Source organism: Schistocerca gregaria, chromosome 10 (assembly GCF_023897955.1).
Source record: "Schistocerca gregaria isolate iqSchGreg1 chromosome 10, iqSchGreg1.2, whole genome shotgun sequence".
Lineage (NCBI taxonomy): Eukaryota > Metazoa > Arthropoda > Insecta > Orthoptera > Acrididae > Schistocerca > Schistocerca gregaria.
Genome location: NC_064929.1, coordinates 78,648,389 through 78,669,903, shown reverse-complemented (window position 1 = coordinate 78,669,903; position 21,515 = coordinate 78,648,389). Strand labels below are relative to the sequence as shown.

At 44.7% G+C, this 21,515-nt stretch overlaps 1 protein-coding gene across 1 annotated transcript in view; it reads left to right on the top strand.

Annotated features, from left to right (window-relative positions):
- The window catches only part of LOC126293389 (solute carrier family 46 member 3-like), a 479,007-nt gene that overhangs the window by 412,760 nt on the left and 44,732 nt on the right, over positions 1-21,515 (top strand). Inside the window, exon 5 of the mRNA XM_049986599.1 lies at positions 12,091-12,192. Coding sequence (XP_049842556.1) covers positions 12,091-12,192 — 102 coding nt within the window. The remainder of the gene's footprint in view (positions 1-12,090; positions 12,193-21,515) is intronic.

The following is a 21,515-nucleotide window of genomic DNA, read 5'->3' as shown; positions in this document are numbered from 1 at the left end:
CAGTCGCCTAGAACTTAGAACTACTTAAACTTAAGGACTTCACACACATCCATGCCCGAAGCAGGATTCGAACCTGCGACTGTAGCTGTCGCTCGTCTCCAGACTATAGCGCCCAGAACCAAATACGTACTTTTCCTAGTAGCTATAATTATTACTCTGCGAATAAAGTAAATACTGATATAATGTTGTTCAGGGACACCTTCCTCAGCCATCAATAGAAACATCTGCACTTACACCCGTAAGGCTCTCTAATGGGAGAAAGAGTTGACTGCGGGAAAGAAAACAAAACCATACATTTTCATAGTATAGCACAACATTTTTTGCCACATTCCGTTTTAACAGAAGACATGTACATTAATGTATAGAGACTGTATAGCCCATGCCTGTCTTCATGCCTTTTTGAGTGTCATGTAAAAATTTGAAATAAATCGCTCAAGAATTATTAGATATTTTTCGTAACAATATTTCCCAATTATGTAGTACATATATTCACAAATTATATATTAAATTTTCACGCAATTCGGATGCATAGATCCTGAGAAATCAGTACCCAGAACAACCACCTCTGGCCGTAGTAACGGCCTTGATACGCCTGGGCATTGAGTCAAACAGAGCTTGGATGGCGTGTACAGCTGCAACTGCCCATGGAGCTTCAACACGATACCACAGTTCATTAAGAGTTGTGACTGGCGTTTTGTGACGAACCAGTTGCTCGGCCACCATTGATCAGAGTTTTCAATTGGTGAGAGATCTGGATAATGTGCTGGATAGGGCAGCAGTCGAACATTTTCTGTATCCAGAAAGGCCCGCACAGGACCTGCAACATGCGGTCGTGCATTATCCTGCTGAAATGTAGAGTTTCGCAGGGATCGAACGAAGGGTAGAGCCACGGGTCGTAACACATCGGAAGTGTAACGTCCACTGTTCAAAGTGCCGTCAATGCAAACAAGAGGTGACCGAGACGTGTAACCAATGGCACCCCTTACCATCACACCGGGTGATACGCCAGTATGGAGATGACGAATACACGCTTCCAATGTATGTTCACCGCGATGTCGCCAAACACGGATGCCACGATTATGATGCTGGAAACAGAACCTGGATTCATCCGAAAAAATGACGTTTTGCCATTCGGGCACCCAGGTTCACCATCGCAGGCGCTCCTGTCTGTGATGCAGCGTCAAGGGTAACCGCAGCCGTCGTCTCCAAGCTGTTAGTCGATGCTGCTGCAAACGTCGTCGAACTGTTCGTGCAGATGGTTGTTGTCTTGCAAACGTCCCCATCTGTTGACTCAGGGATCGAGACGTGGCTGCACGATCCGTTACAGCCGTGCGGATAAGATGCCTCTCATCTCGACTGCTAGTGATACGAGGCCGTTGGGATCCAGCACGGCGTTCCGTATTACCCTCCTGAACCGACCGATTCCATATTCTGCTAACATTCATTGGATCTCGACCAACGCCAGGAGCAATGTCTCGATGCGATAAACCGCAATCGTTTAGGCTACAGTCCAACCTTTATCAAAGTCGGAAACGTGATGGTACTCATCTGTCCTTCTTACACGAGGCATCATAACGTTTCCCCAGGCAACGCCGGTCAACTGCTGTTTGTGTATGAGAAATCGGTTGGAAACTTTCCCTATGTCAGCACGTTGTAGGTGTCGCCACAGGATCCAACCTTGTGTGAATGCTCTGAAAAGCTAATCATTTGCATATGACAGCATCGTCGGTTAAATTTCGCGTCTGTAGCACGTCATCTTCGTGGTGTAGCAATTTTAATGGCCAGCAGTGTAGTTTAATGTGGATTCTGGATCACATTCAAAATCATCAGTTTTTACATCAGCGAGGATTGACAGAGATGAAAGAAGTGATAAATGATACATAAAAATCGTATGCTTCAACGGGAACCGATCAGGAGGCCATTCGATGTGTGGTCTGGCATTTTACGACTGTGCTGTCGCCCTACCCTTGTGCCCAAGTAAAACACGCCTGCCCTAGGAAAGTTGCCTTGGTTCGGTTCACATGCTCTGAACATCGGTACAATGAGCTACCAGCATCTCCTACAATTGTTCTCCGAATGGGAGAGACCGATGCAGCAGTGAGGCGGTTTACCGCCGGAGACTGTTCGTCCTTGGCGCTTCGTGCGTGACCATCATAACGCAGCGTTTGCCAGCGCACTCCTGCAACCACTTAACTTATTTTCATTCAGCGGGCAACCAATAAATAAGAAGCAATTATCAACCGTTTGACAGGCTTTCAAACGCTGACTGAAGCATCGTGAAAAAGATTCTTGATTACCTTCGGAAGTCCAGTTACACTTGTGCAGTGTAGCCTTTCCTTTTTTTCGTGCCCAGTCATGTGATAAATCACATGCAGCACACTTTGTGCTACAAAAGAAATCCCGTCTTTTTTAGCGTCAGAAACGATTACGACTCTTTCTCGCGTTGATGGGCAACTTGCAGCTTGTTCCCTGTAGTGAAGCAGCCGTGTTGAACGTAACTGGGATCGACTCCAAAATTTACTTCCGCATCTCTGACCACGATTGTTGTAAACTGAGGCTCATATTCTTGTGGGTAGATAAATGCTATGTGACTAGGGCCTCCCGTCGGGTAGACCGTTCGCCTGGTGCAAGTCTTTCGATTTGACGCCACTTCGGCGACTCACGCGTCGATGGGGATGAAATAATGATGATGCTTATGACAACGCAGCACCCAGTCCCTGAGCGGACATTATGTCGCGCTGACCACTCAGCTACCGGAACCGTTCATTCTTGTAGTTACGAAAAAAGAACCGCATGCACCCACCAAAAGTTTCAGTAATTCTGTGACGTGCCTGTCACATATATCATGTAATATTGTTTCATTTCTCTGTCACTATTGCTTGGTTATTTTACCGAAAGCAGTGGGTGTATTTTCATCGAACGCAATACACTGAGATGACAAAAGACGTAGGACTGCGATATGCACATATACAGAGAGCGGTAGTATTGTGTTCCCGAGATACACTACTGACCATTAAAATTGCTACACCACGAAGATGACATGCTACAGACGCGAAATTTAACCGACAGGAAGAAGATGCTGTGATATGCAAATGATTAGCTTTTCAGAGCATTCACACAAGGTTGGCGCCGGTGGCAACACCTACAACGTGCTGACACGAGGAAAATTTCCATCCGATTTCTCATACACAAACAGCAGTTGACGGGCGTTGCCTGGTGAATCGTTGTTGTGATGCCTCGTGTAAGGAGGAGAAATGCGTACCATTACGTTTCCGACTTGCCGGATTGTAGCCTATCGCGATTGCGGTTTATCGTATCGCGACATTGCTGCTCGCGTTGGTCGAGATCCAATGACTGTTAGCAGAATATGGAATCGGTGGGTTCAGGAGGGTAATACGGAACGCCGTACTGGATCCCAACGGCCTCGTATCACTAGCAGTCGAGATGACAGGCATCTTATCCGCACGGCTGTAACGGATCGTGCAGTCACGTCTTGATCCCTGAGTCAACAGATGGGGACGTTTGCAAGACTACAACCATCTGTACGAACAGTTCGACGACGATCACAGCAGCGTGGACCATCAGCTAGGAGACCGTGGCTGCGGTTACGCTTGGTGCTGCATCACAGACAGAAGCGCCAGCGATGGTGTACTCAACGACGAACCTGGGTGCACGAATGGCAAAACGTCACATTTTCGGATAAATCCAGGTTCCGTTTACAGGATCACGATGGTCGCATCCGTGTTTGGCGACATCGCGGTGAACGCACATTGGAAGCGTGTATTCATCATAGCCATACTGGTGTATCACCCGGCGTGATGGTATGGGGTGCAACTGGTTACACGTCTCGGTCACCTCTTGTTCGCACTGACGGCACTTTGAACAGTGGACGCTACATTTCAGATGTCCTACGACCCGTTGTTCTACCCTTCATTCGATCCCTGCGAAACCCTACATTTCAGCAGGATAATGGACGACCGCATGTTGTAGGTCCTGTACGGGCCTTTCTGGATACAGAAAATGTTCGACTGCTGCCCTGGCCAGCACATTCTCCAGATATCTCACCAACTGTAAACGTCTGATCAATGGTGGCCGAGCAACTTGCTCGTCACGATACGCCAGTCACTACTCTTGATGAACTGTGGTATCTTGTTGAAGCTGCATGGGCAGCTGTACCTGTAGACGCCATGCAAGCTCTGACTCAATGCCCAGGCGTATCAAGGCTGCTATTACATGCAGAGATGGTACTTCTGGGTACTGATTTCTCAAGCTTTATGCACCCAAATTGCGTGAAAATGTAATCACATGTCAGTTCTAGTATAATATATTTGTCCAAGTAATACCCATTTGTCATCTGCATTTCTTCTTGGCGTAGCAATTTTAGTGGCCAGTAGTGTATAATAGGGCAGTGCTTGGCGGAGCTGTCATTTGTACTCAGATGATTCGTGTGAAAAGCTTTCTGTCGGTCATTATGGCCCCACAGTGGGAAGTAAAAGATGCTGAAAGCGGAACGATAGTTGCAGCTAGACACGTGGGACATTCCATTTCGGAAATCATTAGCGAATTCAATATTCCGAGATCCACAGTGTAAAGAGTGTGCGGAGAATACCAAATTTCAGGCAGCACCTCTCACCACAGACAACGTAATGGCCGACAGCTTTCCCTTAACGACCTGGACAGCGGCGTTTGCGTAGAGTTGTCAGTGCTAACAGACAAGAAACACCGCGTGAAGTAAGCCCAGAAATCAACGGGTGACGTACGCCGGACGTATCCATTGGAACTGTGGCGAAATTTGATGTTAGTGAGTTATGGCAGCAGACGATGCACCCGAGGGCTTTTGCTAACAAAACGACATAGCCTGCAGCGCCTCTTCTGGGATCGTCACTTTGTCAGTTGGATCCTAGACGGCTGGGATACCGTGGCCTGGTCAGAAGAGTCACGATCTCAGTTGGTAAGAGCTGATGGTAGGTGTTATGTCTGCGTAAGCAGAAGACACTAACTATCAAAGTCCGAAAACAATTTATTGGACTGTTCAGTTAACCAAAACAAATGCTCCAAGTATAACACCAACACAAACAGTGATCCGTCTTCGAATCACAACTACATACAAGAGTAAAATAGCAAACAACTGACATAATTTCCTGCTAGTCTCCGCTAGAGACTTCTCCGATGTACCGAGCCTAACCCAGAGATCAGCGAGAAGATCCATGCCGGGCTGCTGGGTCGATCAACTGCCGATGTGCGGCCGAGCGCCGGCCTTCATGGCGCTTCGGCGGAGGAGTACATCGGAACTATTTTCCATCACGTGGTTTGACGTGTGAAAATAGTTCCGGGACCTGCAGCGACATCTTTCTTATGTTTATGTGGGCCGGTAGTGGTCCCTGGTGGCCGCTGGTGTCTTTGCTGTGTTATTGTTGTTGTTGTGGCCGTTCATCAATATTGCCTGTCGGTTGTGTAGTGCTTCGGTGTCCCTGCGAACCGGACAACCTGCGGCTGCAGGCTGTCAGTTTGGTTGGTGATACTCTAGGCGCCGTGATGTCTGGTGGAGAAGGCCACAGCAATAGGGTTCGAGTGTGGCGCAGATCCCACGAAGCCACGGGCCAGGTTGTCAACAAGGCAGAGTGCAAGCCGGTGGTGGGTCGATAATATTTTTGTCTGTGTTTACATGGATTGGATTTGTGTCTCTGTTCCAACTGAACCGATCATTGACTGGAAATGCTTCTGTTCGTCTACTTGGCGACCATTTTCAGCCATTAATGGAATTCATGTTCCCAAACAACATTGGAGTATTTATTGATGACAATGCACCATGTCTCCAGGCCACTGTTGAAGAACATTCTGGACAATTCGAGTGAATGATTTGGCCAGTAAGGCGCTCGGCATGAATCCCATGGAACAGATACTGGACGTAATTGAGAGGTCAGTTCGTGCACCAAATGCTGCACCGGCAACCCTTTCGCAATTGTAGATGGCTATAGAGACAGAGATTAGGAAATGAGACCCAAAAGTGGTAGATAAGCTTTACTATTTGGGGAGTACAATAACTGATGATGGTCGAAGTAGAAAGCATATAAAATGTAGAATGGCAATGGTAAAGGGAGCGTTTCTAAAGAATGTGTCCAAAAATGGTTCAAATGCCTCTAAGCACTATCAGACTTAACATCTGAGGTCATCAGTCCCGTAGACTTAGAACTACTTAAACCTAACCAACCTTAAGACATCACACACATCCATGCCCAAGGCAGGATTCGAACCTGCCACCGTAGCAACCGCGTGGTTCCGGACTCAAGACCCTACAACCGCTCGGCCACAGCGGCTGGCGTGAATCTGTTAACATCGAATATAGATTTAGTATCAAGAAGTCTTTTCTCAAAGTTTTTGTATGGAGTGTAGCCATGTATGGAAGTGAAACATGTTTAGACAAGAAGAGAATAGAGGGTTTCGAAATGTGGTGCTACAGAAGAATGCTTAAGATTAGATGGGTAGATCACATAACTAAGGAGGAGGTATTGAATAGAATTGGGGAGAAGAGGGGTTTGTGGCACAACTTGACGAGAAGAAGGGCTGGTTGGTAGGACATGGTCTGAGGCATCAAGGGATCACAAATTTAGCATTGGAGGGCAGGCTGGAGGGTAAAAATCGTAGAGGAAGAGATTCAGAAGGATGTAGGTTGCAATAGGTACTGGGAGGTGAAGAAGCTTGCACAGGATAGGGTAGCGTGGAGAGCTGTATCAAATCAGTCTCTGGACTGAAGACCGTCAACACATAGAGAGATCAAGGTTCAGTATTTCTGCAAGGGAGTTCTGACGAATTTTTAAGTCCATGTCACGTCGAACTGCTGTATTACTCGGGGAAAAAGGAGATCGACCCAACATGAGGAGGTATCGCATGACTTTTTGTCACTTCAATGTGTTTGCGTTTCGCTCAGTGAGGTGTGTTCCCAGTAGGTGTGTAATTCTCGTTTGTTGGCATAAGGGGGTCAGTGAGTCTCACTAGGAGACACGACCATCCCTGGAATGTTAAGCAGTTGCGCAAAAGCGGCACAGTGACCCACTCCCTGCTTTTGTTGGGTAGAGCTGGTGGACTGATAAGGTAAGGAATGAGGAAGTTCTTGCCAAAATGGGAGAGGAAGGTAATATGTGGAAAACGCTGATAAGGAGAAGGGAAATGATGATGGATCATCTGTTAAGACATCAGGGGACGGGTTTTATGGTACTGGAGGGAGCTGTAGAGGGCAGAAACTGTAGAGGAAGACACAGACCAGCAGATAATTGAGAACGTAGGTTGCAAGTGCTACTCTGAGGTGAAGATGTTGGCACAGGAGAGGAATTCATGGCGGGTGGTGACAAAACAGTTTGTAAGACAGAGGAATAACAAAAAGGAATAAAAGAAAAGAGGGAACTTCCTGGCAGATTAAAACTGTGTTCCGGACTGACACTCGAACTCGGGACCTTTGCCTTTCGCGGACAACTGCTCTACCAAATGGTTCAAATGGCTCTGAGCACTATGGGACTCAACTGCTGTGGTCATCAGTCCCCTAGAACTTAGAACTACTTAAAACTGACTAACCTAAGGACATCACACACATCCATGCCCGAGGCAGGATTCGAACCTGCGACCGTAGCAGTCGCACGGATCCAGACTGCGCGCCTAGAACCGCGAGACCACCGCGGCCGGCCCTGCTCTACCAACTGAGCTACCCAGGCACGACTCACGCCCCGTCCTCAGAGCTTTAACTCCGCCAGTTGGTAGAGCACGTGCCCGCAAAAGTCAAAGGTCACCAGTTCCGGTCTTGGTCCGGCACACAGTTTTAATCTTCATTCAAGAAAAGAGGGAGCTGCCGCCAATATTTGTTGAGGTCAGATGTCACATCATGCTGCAACTCCGCCACCCCACAAATCATAACTGAGCACCGCATTATTGTCTTTTTGTGCGGGCGTCAAAGCATGGGATGCTGTGGCACCAGTCGTGCAGTGCAAGGAAGTTGGTTCCTTTCGCTCCAAATTTTTGGTATGTCCAACTGAAAATGTCACTAAATGAAACAACAAGTTTACTGTTACTTGTCACCGTTTTATTTATTTCCACGACGCGTTTCAAAGGTTTAAACCTCCATCATCGGGTGGATTTACATTAGTTAGTATGACACTTGTGTGTGTGTGTATGTGTGTGTGTGTGTGTGTTGTGTTACGATGTTTTGGAGAAACTTGAGGCACTGCCTCCAGTGCTCACAGGTTCTTTTCGCTGTAGTAACACATCAGAAACAAGTATGGCGTCAAATATGGAGTCCAGAGCCCGCAGCTCGTGGTCATGCGGTAGCGTTCTCGCTTCCCACGCCCGGGTTCCCGGGTTCAGTTCCCGGCGGGGTCAGGGATTTTTCCTGCCTTGTGATGACTGGGTGTTGTGTGATGTCCTTAGGTCAGTTAGGTTTAAGTAGTTCTAAGTTCTAGGGGACTGATGACCACAGATGTTAAGTCCCATAGTGCTCAGAGCCATTTGAACCATATGGAGCGCGGACGCCATATTTGTTTACAAATGTGACAGCATACAACTGATGTGTTGCTACAGCGGCAGTGCCACAAGTTTCTCCAAAACATCGTAACACAACACACACACAAATGTCATACTAACTAATGTAAATCCACCCGATGATGGAGGTTTAAACCCTTGAAACGCGTCGTGGAAACAAATAAAACGGTGACAGATAACAGTAAACTTGTTGTTTCATTTAACGTAAATAACAGTCTCGGTAAAGGCTAACGTAAAAATTTCGCATTTAAAGTTAAAATGAAAATGTCACTCCTGCCATCATGCTTACCGCAGGGATGTTGACCAGTGGGTGGTACGCTGCATCAGGGCAGTGTCAACCTATTATGTGCGTTTTGTACACAAAGATTGGGAATTTTCTGCTAGATGTGCCTTTCTTTCGTGAGTTAACGTACTGGCAAGAGCATTGAGTCATGCCCTCTACGTGGAAGCGTAATTTTTTTTTAATACTTGGGATTTGAGGACAGAGAAGGAAGTTTGTGATATATTCGTCACCTGGCTACCTCCATGGATGGGAAACCCGTGCAGGTTAGCCGCGCGGTCTCAGGCGCCTTGTCACGGTTCGGGCCCTCCCTCGGGCTTGGCTATTTATATTGTCCTCAGCGTAAGTTAGTTTAAGTTAGATTCAGTAGTGTGTAAGCCTAGGGACCGATGACCTCAGCAGTTTGGTCCCATAGAAACTTAGCACAAATGTCCAAAAATTATGGAAAAAACCAACCGAATAAAACCGATACCGGTATTTTAGTTATAAATAAGCGGTACTTTTCGGTATTTGTTTGATCTCGGTTATAAAAAGTGTTTTTGTTTTTTGCTAATAAAGGGGTAAAAAACGGAAACATAAATTAGCCATAAAAGCAGTGCTAAAATTTTTCGTTGTTAAAGAAACACTTTTTAACGACCGAGCAATTTTTATTCTTTAAATTACTGTTGCTTTGGAATATTGCGTTATTGTAGAAAATGGGGAACAGAGATCGGTGCTATTTTAATGAGAATGACGGCAGAAACGATCAAAGAACACCTGGCATAAGAATCGGTACAGCAGACAAACAAAAATGGCTCTGAGCACTATGGGACTTAACTGATGTGGTCATCAGTCCCCTAGAACTTAGAACTACTTAAACCTAACCAACCTAAGGACATCACACACATCCATGCCCGAGGCAGGGTTCAAACCTGCGACCGTAGAGTACGCGCGGTTCCGGAATGTAGCACCTAGAACCGCTCGGTCACCCCGGCCGGCATTGCTGAGACAGTAACGTAGTTGTCCTCTGACATTAGTTGTACTACAGAAAGGTACCGTCCCTAGTCTGCAAGTATTTTACGAAGTGCAGTATCAGTGCAGTATAATGCTCCATTTGCTTTTAAAAGCCTAAAACTTAACGGTTTATTCGTACACTGAAGCACCAAAGGAAATGGGATAGACATGCGTAATCAAATAAAGAGATAAGTAAATGGGCAGAATACGGCGCTGCGGTCGGCAACGCCTATATAAGACAACAAGCGTCTGGTTCAGTTGCTAGATCGGTTACTGCTGCTACAATGGCAGGCTATCAAGATTTAAGGGGGGTAGAATGCCAGACGGGCCGACTTGGAGCAGGAGAGGTACCACACGACATTTTAATTTCCACTGTCTATAATTTCACAAATAAATTCATAAAACTTTGTCAACACGATCAGCAAGGAGTCAGGATTCCAACTCATAGCAATGTAAGTTCAAAAGTAGAACAAAGTAATTTCTTTTACGTGTGAGATTTCATCATTTTTTCACTTACTATTGCCTACATTTGTTGCTATAGGTACCCTTTTCTTGCTAAGTAAGAGAGAGACTGTTCAATGAATTTTGCACAGCATACAAACTATACTTACAGGTGTATGAAACTATAGAATTTATTTAATTAATGAAAAAATGAATGAGCTGTTACATTTTAAACTTCATGTTTAGAAAAAACTCAATTTTTGTGGTTAATTATCTCCGTTTTTAGCACAGTTTTAATAGATTTGGAAAATTCTAGAGTTTCATACACCTGTACGTACGGATTGTATGCTGTCTAAATTCATCGAAGAATCTCCCTCACTTATGAAGAAGTGTACCTATAGCAACGAATGCAGCCAATAGTAAGTGAAAAAATAATGACATTTCACATGCAAAAAAAATATATTTTGTTATATTTTTGAACTTCCATTGCGATGAGCGTGAATCCTGAACCCTTTCTGGTGATGCTGACAAAGTTTTATGAACCTATTTGTAAAAGTATAGACAGTGGGAATTAAAATGTCCTGTGGTGCCTCTCCTGCTCCAAGTAGGCCCGTTTGACGCCCTGCCCCCCGTAAGTGGGTTTTAACGTGGTGTTACAGTCGTCGCAAGAGCGATGGCTCACAGCATCTCCGACAGAGCGATCAAGTGGGAATTTTCCCCTATGACCATTTCACGAGTGTGCCATGAATATCAGGAATCCGGTAAAACATCAAATCTTCGCCATCGTTGCGACCGGGAAAAGATCCTGCAAGAACAGGACTAACGACGACTGAAGAGAATCGTTCAACGTGACAGAAGTGCAACTCTTCCGAAAAATAGTGCAGATTTGAATGCTGGGCCAGCAACAAGTGTCATTGTGCGAAACATAATCCCATTCGTGTATCCTTGATGACTGCACGACACAAAGCGTTACACCTTGCCTGGGGCAATCAACACCGACATTAGACAGTTGCTGACTGGAATCATGTTACATTATGAGTCTCGTTTCAAACTGCATCGAGCGGATGGACGCGGACGGGTATGGAGACAATCTCACGAATCCATGGACCTTGCATGTCAGCAGGGGACTGTTCAAGCTGGTGGAGGCTCTGTAATGATGTGAACCTGTGCAGTTGCAGTGAAATGGCACTCCTGATAACAGGTGACACATACATAAGCATTCTGTCAGATCACCTGCGTCCATTCATGTCCTCTGTGCATTTCAACGGACTCGGGTAATTCCAGCAGGACAATGCGACACACCATACGTCTATAATTGCTACAGACTGGCTCCAGGAAGACTCTTCTGAGTTTAAATACTTTCACTAGCTACCAACCTCCTCAAACACGAACATTATTGAACATGTCTCTGATGCCCTGCAACGTGTTGTTCAGAAGGTTCTCCACCCTCTCGTACTCTTATCGATTTATGGACAGCCTCGCAGAATTCATGGTGTCAATTCCCTCCAACACTACTTCAGACATTATTCGAGTCCATGCCTCGTCATCTGCGGTACTTTAGAATGCTCACGGGAGCCCTGCACCATATGAGGCAGGTGTGCTAGTTTTTTTGGCTCTTCAGTGTAGTTTTAGTTGTATGCACTGACCAAAATTTTACTTCATCTTTGCCTGAACGCAATGTCTTTGCTATCTTGATACACCACATATAAATGGCTACCCCTCCTAACACACTCGCCCACAGTCCTTCATAATTATTCACGATTTTGTAATGCATTTATGTTTATTGCCTTTATTTCACCCCTGCAGTTTACTGGCAGTTTCTGAAGTCTGCCTCATTTGTTGTGTTGCAGGCGAGATGGCTGTGCTGTACCTGTTCACGAGGTACCGCTTCAACTGGAACGAAGTCGACTTCAGCATCTTCTCCACCTACAGCATGATCACCAACCTGATAGGTAAGAAAGCAGAAATCCAAATGTACTATTGGCGTCAGTTAGAAGTCCTCCAAAAAAGGGTAATGGAAATGGAGCGTAAACCCGAGTTCGTGGTGTCGAGCTTGTACGTCGAAGAAACAATTAAGCATGCGAAACCAAGATTTAGGAAAAATATAAAAATGCAAAGTGAATAGATACCAACGATAAGACTTGCTAACGTCTTTGGCCTTGTAGCCGAAAGCGAGGAAGACTCGTTCAAAGGAATGAGCATCTACATCAGTATTCTACAAGCCAGCTGACGGTGTGTGGCAGAGGGTACTTCTGACCCCGCTAACTGATCACCCCTTCACTAATCAATCTGCAAAAGGCGTGTGGGAATAATGATTGTCAGTAAACTTTTGTATTTCCTTTAAATTCTAGAATTTCCATGTTGTGGTCATTTTGGGAGATGTGTGTGTGTGTGGGGGGGGGGGGGGGGCGGATGGGAGGGGGGGGGGGGGAGGTGGAGGAATTAATATTTTGTCCGAGTCTTTCTGGAATTTCAATATAAACCTCTCCGTCATGCATAATGTCTCTCTTGTAGCGTCTACTAATGGAGTTCCTTCAGCATGTTCTGTAACGCTGTCGCGCCGACAAAACGATCCCGTGACGAAACGCGCCGTTCTTGGTTGGGTCTTTTGTACCACTTCCGTCAGTCCTACCTGCTTAGGGTCACAGATTGATGAACAATACTCAAGAATCGGTCGAACAAGCGCCTATTTAAGCCACATCCGTGTCGATGAGTTCATTTCCTTAGGATTCTTCCTACGAAGAATCTGCCGTAATTACTATTTGTTTTGAGTGGCCACTCCCAGATATTGTACTGTACGTTCTGTTGGGCGGCGGGTTGATAATAACAATACAAAACAATAAAATGCAAGTAACAGAGAGTATTAGAATATTGTTCTACGCTTTTTACGAGAGCCTGTAAACTATTATTTCGGTCATCCAGAAAGCGATGGAGAACATACTGACCATAGTTTCCAGTCTGCAAGTTCACATTCTTGTCCAGCCCACCGAAAAAATGTTCCTGTTCTCTATTTACTCAGCAGGATCGGGACTATGATTACAAATGAAGATTTTGAGTTCTAATTGGTAGACATATTTGACAAATTTTCACACACACAACATCGTAATATTCATGATGTTGACACTAATAATAAATCTCTCTATCCTAAACAGCACTATGACCAGTACAGATGCGATCTTATGGTGTGTTCCCATTAAGTGGTCTTCCGCCCTTACGTGGCTGATAATCCAAATACTCCCGGGAGTAGACAACATTCCATTAGAACTACTGACGGCCTTGGGAGAGCCAGTCCTGACAAAACTCTACCATCTGGTGAGCAAGATGTATGAGACAGGCGAAATACCCTCAGCCTTCAAGAAGAATATAATAATTCCAATCCCAAAGAAAGCAGGTGTTGACAGATGTGAAAATTACCGAACTATCAGTTTAATAAGTCACAGCTGCAAAATACTAACGCGTATTCTTTACAGACGAGTGGAAAAACTGGTAGAAGCCGACCTCGGGGAAGATCAGTTTGGATTCCATAGAAATGTTGGAACACGTCAGGCAAAACTGACCCTACGGCTTATCTTAGAATCTAGATTAAGGAAAGGCAAACCTACGTTTCTAGCATTTGTAGATTTAGAGAAAGTTTTTGACAATGTTGACTGGAATACTCTCTTTCCAATTCTGAGGGTGGCAGGGGTAAAATACAGGAAACGAAAGACTATTTACAATTTGCACAGAAACCAGATGGCAGTTATAAGAATCGAGGGGCATGAAAGGGAAGCAGTGGTTGGGAAGGGAGTGAGACAGGGTTGTAGCCTCTACCCGATGTTATTCAATCTGCATATTGAGCAAGCAGTAAAGGAAACAAAAGAAAATTCGGAGTAGGAATTAAAATCCATGGAGAAGAAATAAAAACTTTGAGGTTCGCCGATGACATTGTAATTCTGTCAGAGACAGCAAAGGACCTGGAAGAGCAGCTGAACGGAATAGACAGTGTCTTGAAAGGAGGATGTAAGATGAACATCAACAGAAGCAAAACGAGGATAATGGAATGTAGTCGAATTAAGTCGGGTGATGCTGAGGGAATTAGGTTAGAAAATGAGAGGCTCAGAGTAGTAAATGAGTTTTGCTATTTGGAGAGCAAAATAACTGATGATGGTCGAAGTAGAGAGGATATAAAATGTAGACTGTCAATGGCAAGAAAAGCGTTTCTGAAGAAGAGAAATTTGTTAACATCGAGTATAAATTTAAATGTCAGGAAGCCGTTTCTGAAAGTATTTGTATGGAGTGTAGCCATGTATGGAAGTGAAACGTGGACCATAAATAGTTTAGATAAGAAGAGAATAAAAGCTTTCGAAATGTGGTGCTACAGAAGAATGCTGAAGATTAGATGGGTAGATCACATAATGAGGAGGTACTGAATAGAATTGGAGAGAAGATAAATTTTTGGCACAGCTTGACTAGAAGAAGGGATCGGTTGGTGGGGCATATTCTGTGGCATCAATGGATCACCAGTTTAGTATTGGAGGGCAGCGTGGAGGGTAAAAATCGTAGAGGGAGACCAAGAGATGAATACACTAAACAGATTCAGAAGGATGTAGGTTGCAGTAGGTACGGGGGATGAAGAAGCTTGCACAGGATAGAGTAGCATGGAGAGCTGCATCAAACCAGTCTCAGGACTGAAGACCACAACTACAACAATCCAAATAATTGCTCACCACTGAAGTGGAAAATAATTGTCACCACTTGCCACGTGGATTTGTTAAAATTACGGGCTTCTGTGAACCCTAAGCGATCCTGGACGGTGTATAGTACTCGCAATTTCGCTTCCTATTTGTAAACATGAGTGTAGTTGCAGTCTGGCTGTGGCGTCATCCGACGCATCCCATACTCCGGCGTTTGACTGACGTGAACCGTACGGTATCTGCGGGCGAAGTAATTCGTTTAGTAACAGCCTGTCTGTGACGTCATCGAAGGCAGCGCGTATTCCGGCGCTTGACTGATGCGGATCGTACAGTGGCTGGGTACTAACTCAAGTCACTGCCTTTCAGGGCGCATTTATATAAGGGCGCAGCGGATGGCCAAGGGAGCATCTGTTGTTATCCGCTTTATGCCCCCGGTAATATCCCCTAAATGGCCGCTTTCTCGCACACAATATTTTATAACACTGTTGTGTATTAATTCAGAATCTTTGTAATTTTTGTATGAAGTGAATCAAGTTGGATATAATCACAGAAAAAAAAATAGCTCGTCAACATATAAACTTTGCTGTCTAGTTCAAATGGCTCTGAGCACAATGGGACTTAACTTCTGAGGTCATCAGCCCCTTGCTGTCTAGTATTTTTAGAAAGGAACTGACAGTAGAACATGATCTCTGAAATACAACTTTTATTTGGTATTAGTTGCACCCAGGCCTTGAAACTAGTTATAGCTCTGTTTCCTTTTTTTTTTTACAATCGTATTGACCAACTAGGACCACGTTAACAACTTCAGTTCCTCTTCTTCCTTTGTTGTTGTTTCCTATTTTTCCAGTATTCCCTTATTTTCTTCCCATGAAGTCTCTTTCTTTTTTCTGTCCATGTTGTTCCCGATTATTTATTTTTTCTGCTTTGAAAGCCTTCCAAATTTAGCAGTTTGTTTTTCAAACGGTTTCTTTCTGCTATTTCTGATACTTTGATCTTGTTTCTTTCAAAATCTTTACTTACTTCTGTTATCCGTGCTATTGACGATTTCTTCTTCCAGAAATATAGGAGTATTTGTTTTTTTAGTCTATTTCCATCCGTTCGGTAGAGATGTCCAGAAAAGATTAAACTTCGTTTGGCCATTACTTCAGATATTTTCTCTATATTTTTGTAGATCTCCTCATTACTTCTTATTTTCCAACCATCTGCAGTTTTCATGGCACCCATTATTTTTCTAATAATCCTTCTTTCCGGTACCCCTAGTTTGTCCATCTTATAGTCCATCGTTAGGCATTCAGATCCATTTAAACATTCTGGTCGTATCACTGTGGTGTAAAGTCTTAGTTTTGTTTTTCTAGATATACGTTCCTTGTTGTAAATATTTTTGGTCAAACCATATGCTCTTCCCATTTTGTTAATTCTTACATCTATTGCAGATTTTTCGGGTCCATTCTGTTGTATAGTTTCTCCAAGATATTTAAATTTATTTACTCGCTTTATTTTACTTACTTGTGTTTCTATGTATTTTGGTGCATTTTTTGTATTTGTCATGAATTTTGATTTTTCAGCTGAAATTTTGAGACCAGTTCTGTTTGCTAATTTTTCCAGAATGTTTATTTGAGCAACTGCTTCTGTCAGGTTTCTGAAAGTATTGCGAAATCTTCCGCAAAAGTCAAGTAGTTTACCTTAATTCCATTTGTTTTCCTTCCCAGAGTTATTGGTTCAATTTTGTGATTTTTTAGCTCCGAATTCCAGATCTGTTATTTAATAGGTTTCATCATGTACTGTAATCAGAACTTTCGAACATTAATATAACAGACACCTAACCTACTTACAAATAAGCACGCTTTTTGTTCAAATTTAGTTTTCAGTAAATTACTCGAAAACTATTACAGGTAGCTCAGTGGGGTCACGTACTTACTATTTTTATGATGAACTGAAGCGTCATATAAATTTTCAAAACTCTAAGCCTAATATTTAGCGCCTTTAATTTTTCTTCAAAACCTGGATTATGACCAAAATATTGCTTTAATGACGTTGAGACTTGTGTCACTTAGTTTTGACACACATCAGCAAATTATGTCCAATTTTTGGCTGCGTAGCTTTCATATTTAGCGCAACGTACTTTTTTCTTAAAACGATGTATTTAGGTAAATATTTTCACCATATACTAAAGCACATGCTGACAAAATTGGGAAAAGCAATTTTAATATTTAATTTCATTCTTAAATTATGCTGCAATACTTGAGTGCTACGCACAGATGCGTTGTGGTGACGTGGCGCTACTAGCTGTGAACTGGGGTGAGTCTTCTCCTATATATTTGCAATATGCTGCATTTCTTTATTGTTCAGGATCAATTGCTGGAGCCTGCACCATTCAGAAATCCTCTGCAGGTCATTCTACAAATCAGTACAGTCTTCTGGCGTTGCTATTTTCTTACAGACAACCGCATTATCTACGAACAGTCTTAAAGAGCTTCCAACATTTTCTACTGTGCGGCTTGTCCCGGCGGAGGTTCTAGTCCTCCCTCGGGCATCGGTGTGTGTGTTTGTCCTTAGGATAATTTAGGTTAAGTAGTGTGTAAGCGTAGGGACTGATGACCTTAGCAGTTAAGTCCCATAAGATTTCACACACATTTGAACATTTTTTTGAACATTTTATAGCTGATCATTTGTATACATAGTAAGCAGTAACAGTCGAATGACACTTCCTTGCAGTTTTCCGGAAATTATGTTTACATTCTCGATACTGTTCCGTTACGAACGAGGCGTCGAACTCCATCTAGAAGAAAGTCTCCAATTATGTTGCAAATCTGGTCCGATACTCTGTTAAGATTGTATTCTTTATTTTTTTCACTAACCGGCAATGCGAGACGACTTAAATGGCTTCCTAACGTCAATCAACACAGCACCAGCTTCACCGCCGCTGTTTACAGTGCTATGGATCACAAGGAAGTACAAAACAAGGTGTAATTGTTAAGGTTTTCGTGGCCACTTGTTGACAAATCGCCTATTGGCTACTGTCTCGAGTTCTTCGGTGGATGTTTAGTATGTTTTTCTGATGTTCCATCAGCACGAGTGGCTGACGTTGTCGGAGCTTCACCCTCCATTGCTGGGGGGTGAACTGTCGAGTTACCGGCCGCGGATTACACGTACCTGGCGCGATGACGTCCGAAGGTTTTTCCGTCTCAATTGCCGCCTCTACGGTTTTCCCTTGCTACCTGCAACGGTTGTTCGCTGCAGCACGGAAATGCAGGATCTGTTCACCTTGAGACTTTCTTGTTGAAGCTATCGTCATGTCTGTGCATTTCTGTAGTTTCCGTGAACAAGCGGGTGTGCCATCTCCCCTCTACCAGAAGGACCTTCGTATCGGCGAATTTTACTATGTGGTCGGTCTCACACAGTGCGCGCTCCGTCATAGCCGATTTTTCCACCTGCCCCAAACTGCAACGCCACTTACGTGCAGTGACTCTGCTGTCATTCCAACACAGACTTTTCCACATGTGTATGGTATGCGGTATATTCCCGACATTGCAACTAGGTCACTTGTCTCATTTGACGATCTGAGACAATATTTAACCTTCTTTGTCAGTTTATAAATAACCCTTTACGTCGTATTTGCGAAATATACGACCGACTCTTTCCGCCAGTCTCCGAACGCATGGCAGATAGGCCGATGTGTCACTTCGCCAAGCGTTTGATTGAACAGTTCTTATGTAACCGGTGGAGTACCCATTGCTTCTCAGAACCTTTTCTGGGAGTTGCATCACGCCTGAGGTGTTGTGGCTCACATATTCGTGTCGCTCGCGCTACCAGCTTATTACTCATGTCTCCGTTCCTGGCTCGGACGTGGGGAAGTACAGCAGTACTGCCAACGGAAAAGTCCTTGAGCGCTATCGCGGCAAGCACATCCTCTGAAACGCCAAAGAAACTGGTACAGCCACGCGTATTCAAATACAGAGAGATATGTCAACAGGCAGAATACGGCACTGCGGTTGACAGTACCTATAACAGACAACAAGTGCAATTGTTAGGTTAGTTACTGCTACTACAATGACAGGTTATCAAGATTTAAATGAGTTTGAACGTGGTGTTATAGTCGCCCCACGAGCGATGGGGGACAACATCTCCGAGGTAGCGATGAAGTAGGGGTTTTTCTGTACGACCATTTCACGAGTATCAGGGATTCGGTAAAACATCAAAACTCCGACATCACTGAGGCCGCAGAAAGATCCTGCAAGAACGGCACCAACGGCGACTGAACACAATCGTTCAAGTGACAGAAGTGCATACCTTCCGCAAACTGCTGCAGATTTCAGTGCTGGGGCATCAACAAGGGTCAGCGTGGGAACCCTTCAACAAATCATCATCGATATGGGGTTTCGGGGCCGAAAGCCCCCATCGTACCTTTGATGACAGCACAATACAAAGCTTTACGCCTCGCCTGGTCCCGTCAACACCGACATTGGACTGTTGATGACTGGAAACATGCTGCCTGGCCGGAACTGTCTCGTTTCCGACTGTATCGAGCGGATGGACGTGAATGGGTATGGGGACAACCTCATGAATGCATGGACGCTGCATGTCAGCAGGGGAGTGTTCAAACTGGTGGAGGCTCTGAAGTGGTGTGGGAGTGTGCAGTTGGAGTGATATGGGACCCCTCGTACGCCTAGATACAACTCTGAGAGGTGACACGTATGTAAGCATCCTGTCTGATCACCTGCATCCATTCGTGTCCATTGTGCATTCGGATGGGCGATTCCAGCAAGACAATGCGACACCCCACACGTCCTGAATTGCTACAGAGTGGCTCCAGGAAGACTCTACTGAGTTTAAACACTTCCTCTGGCCACCAGACTCCTCGGACATGAACATTATTGAGCTTATCTAGGAAACCTTGCAACGTCCTCTTCAGAAGAGATCTCCACACTCTCGTCCTCTCACGGGCTTATGGACAGCCCAGCGGGATTCATGGTGTCAGTTCCCTCCAGCACTACTTCAGACATTAGTCGAGTCTTTGGCACATTCTGTAGCAGCACTTCTGCGTGCTCGCGGGAGCCCTACACGATATTACACAAGTGTACCAGTTTCTTTGGCTCTTCAGTGTATATTTTGCGGCCGCCAGCTCGACTACTGTCCATTAACAGCAATGGAGGGTCAAGCTCTTATGACAGTGCCAGCCACTCATGCTGGCGAAACGTCGTCAAACAAACGTCAGCCAAACAACCCGAGACGTAAGAAAACAGGCAATTTTGCAGAGCAAGCTGAGTATCGCAAGATCTCTGTTTGGGGTAGCACGTCGATTCTTAAACAGGAAATGGACACTGGTGAATCAAGACATTGTGAGCAACACACATCGCTGTTCTAAATCCTGACTAGTGATGTTTCAGGTACGCAGGTAGAGAAAGTATGTAAGTGGAGACGAACGGGGAGTCATTCTAGCTACGATATAGGCAGGAAACGGGGAAGCCTGTTGATATAAGCGACTTTTGCAAAAGAGCAGGTTGTTATCTTCCAGTGCCTGATAACGAGTATTTCTGAAATTGTGAACCGACTATGTGTTCGCGTGCTACAGTAGTGACAGCATTTATGCAAAGTACGATACGATGGGATGTTGCAGTGCCTATGTTGTTCAGCAGTACGATGCAATATTCCCTGGGACTTGCATGCACGTGCAAAGGAACAGGTGCTGTAGTGACTACAGCTGTTGTCAAATACATTATATGTATTCGATGTTGCGAATATGGTAAACAATCAGCTGTATGATGGAATGATGACAGTGAAAATTTGAGCCCGCCTGGGACTCGAACCCGGGTTTCCTGTTTGTCGCGAGGAGTCGCCGCTAGCTTAGGCTATCCGAGCACGCTTCACGGCCATACATAAGCCTTCATATGTCATCAACTGCGTGTCCACAATCAGCACCTGGCAGGCATACGACTTTCAATTAAAATGTCTCCCCTGTACTGAAATATAGATGATTGGTGAAAAAGTGGAGGTTACAGACACGTGGTAGACGACCATGCAAGTTTTGGGTCTGGCCATGAATCCTGCTCAGACAGCCTAATGGTAAGAGCAACGCTCTCAATAAGCGGGAATTGCAGGTTGGAGTCCTCGTCCGCTACAAATTTTCACTGTCGCCATTTCATCATACAGCTGATGCACGTCCCTGTTTGCAACTGCGAATATATTACATGTATTCTTGCACAGTGGTTGAGGGACGATTGAACCCCAATTAGGCACATCTGGCAGCAGGGTAGAATGCTTGACCAGTCACAAGTGTTTCGGAGTGCACTGTTCAACACATGCAGATGACTGCTACATGTATGCATGTCGACCCAGCAATATCATCAATTACGACTGGAATAGACACAGTCTATTGCAGCTTGCATCCATCGAAAAGGCTTGCCTGGTGGAACCACATTTTTCGTTACATCAGGTCACTGGTCATATTCCAATATCTCACCATCCCAAGAGAACAGGTGCTCGAAACTCATACTGCACCACGGATGCAGGCTGGAGGGAGGGGGGGGGGGGGAGGGCGTTAAATTAATACCACATTTTTTTCTGAAAGCAGGCTGGTTTTATTCACCTTCCGAATATGCCAT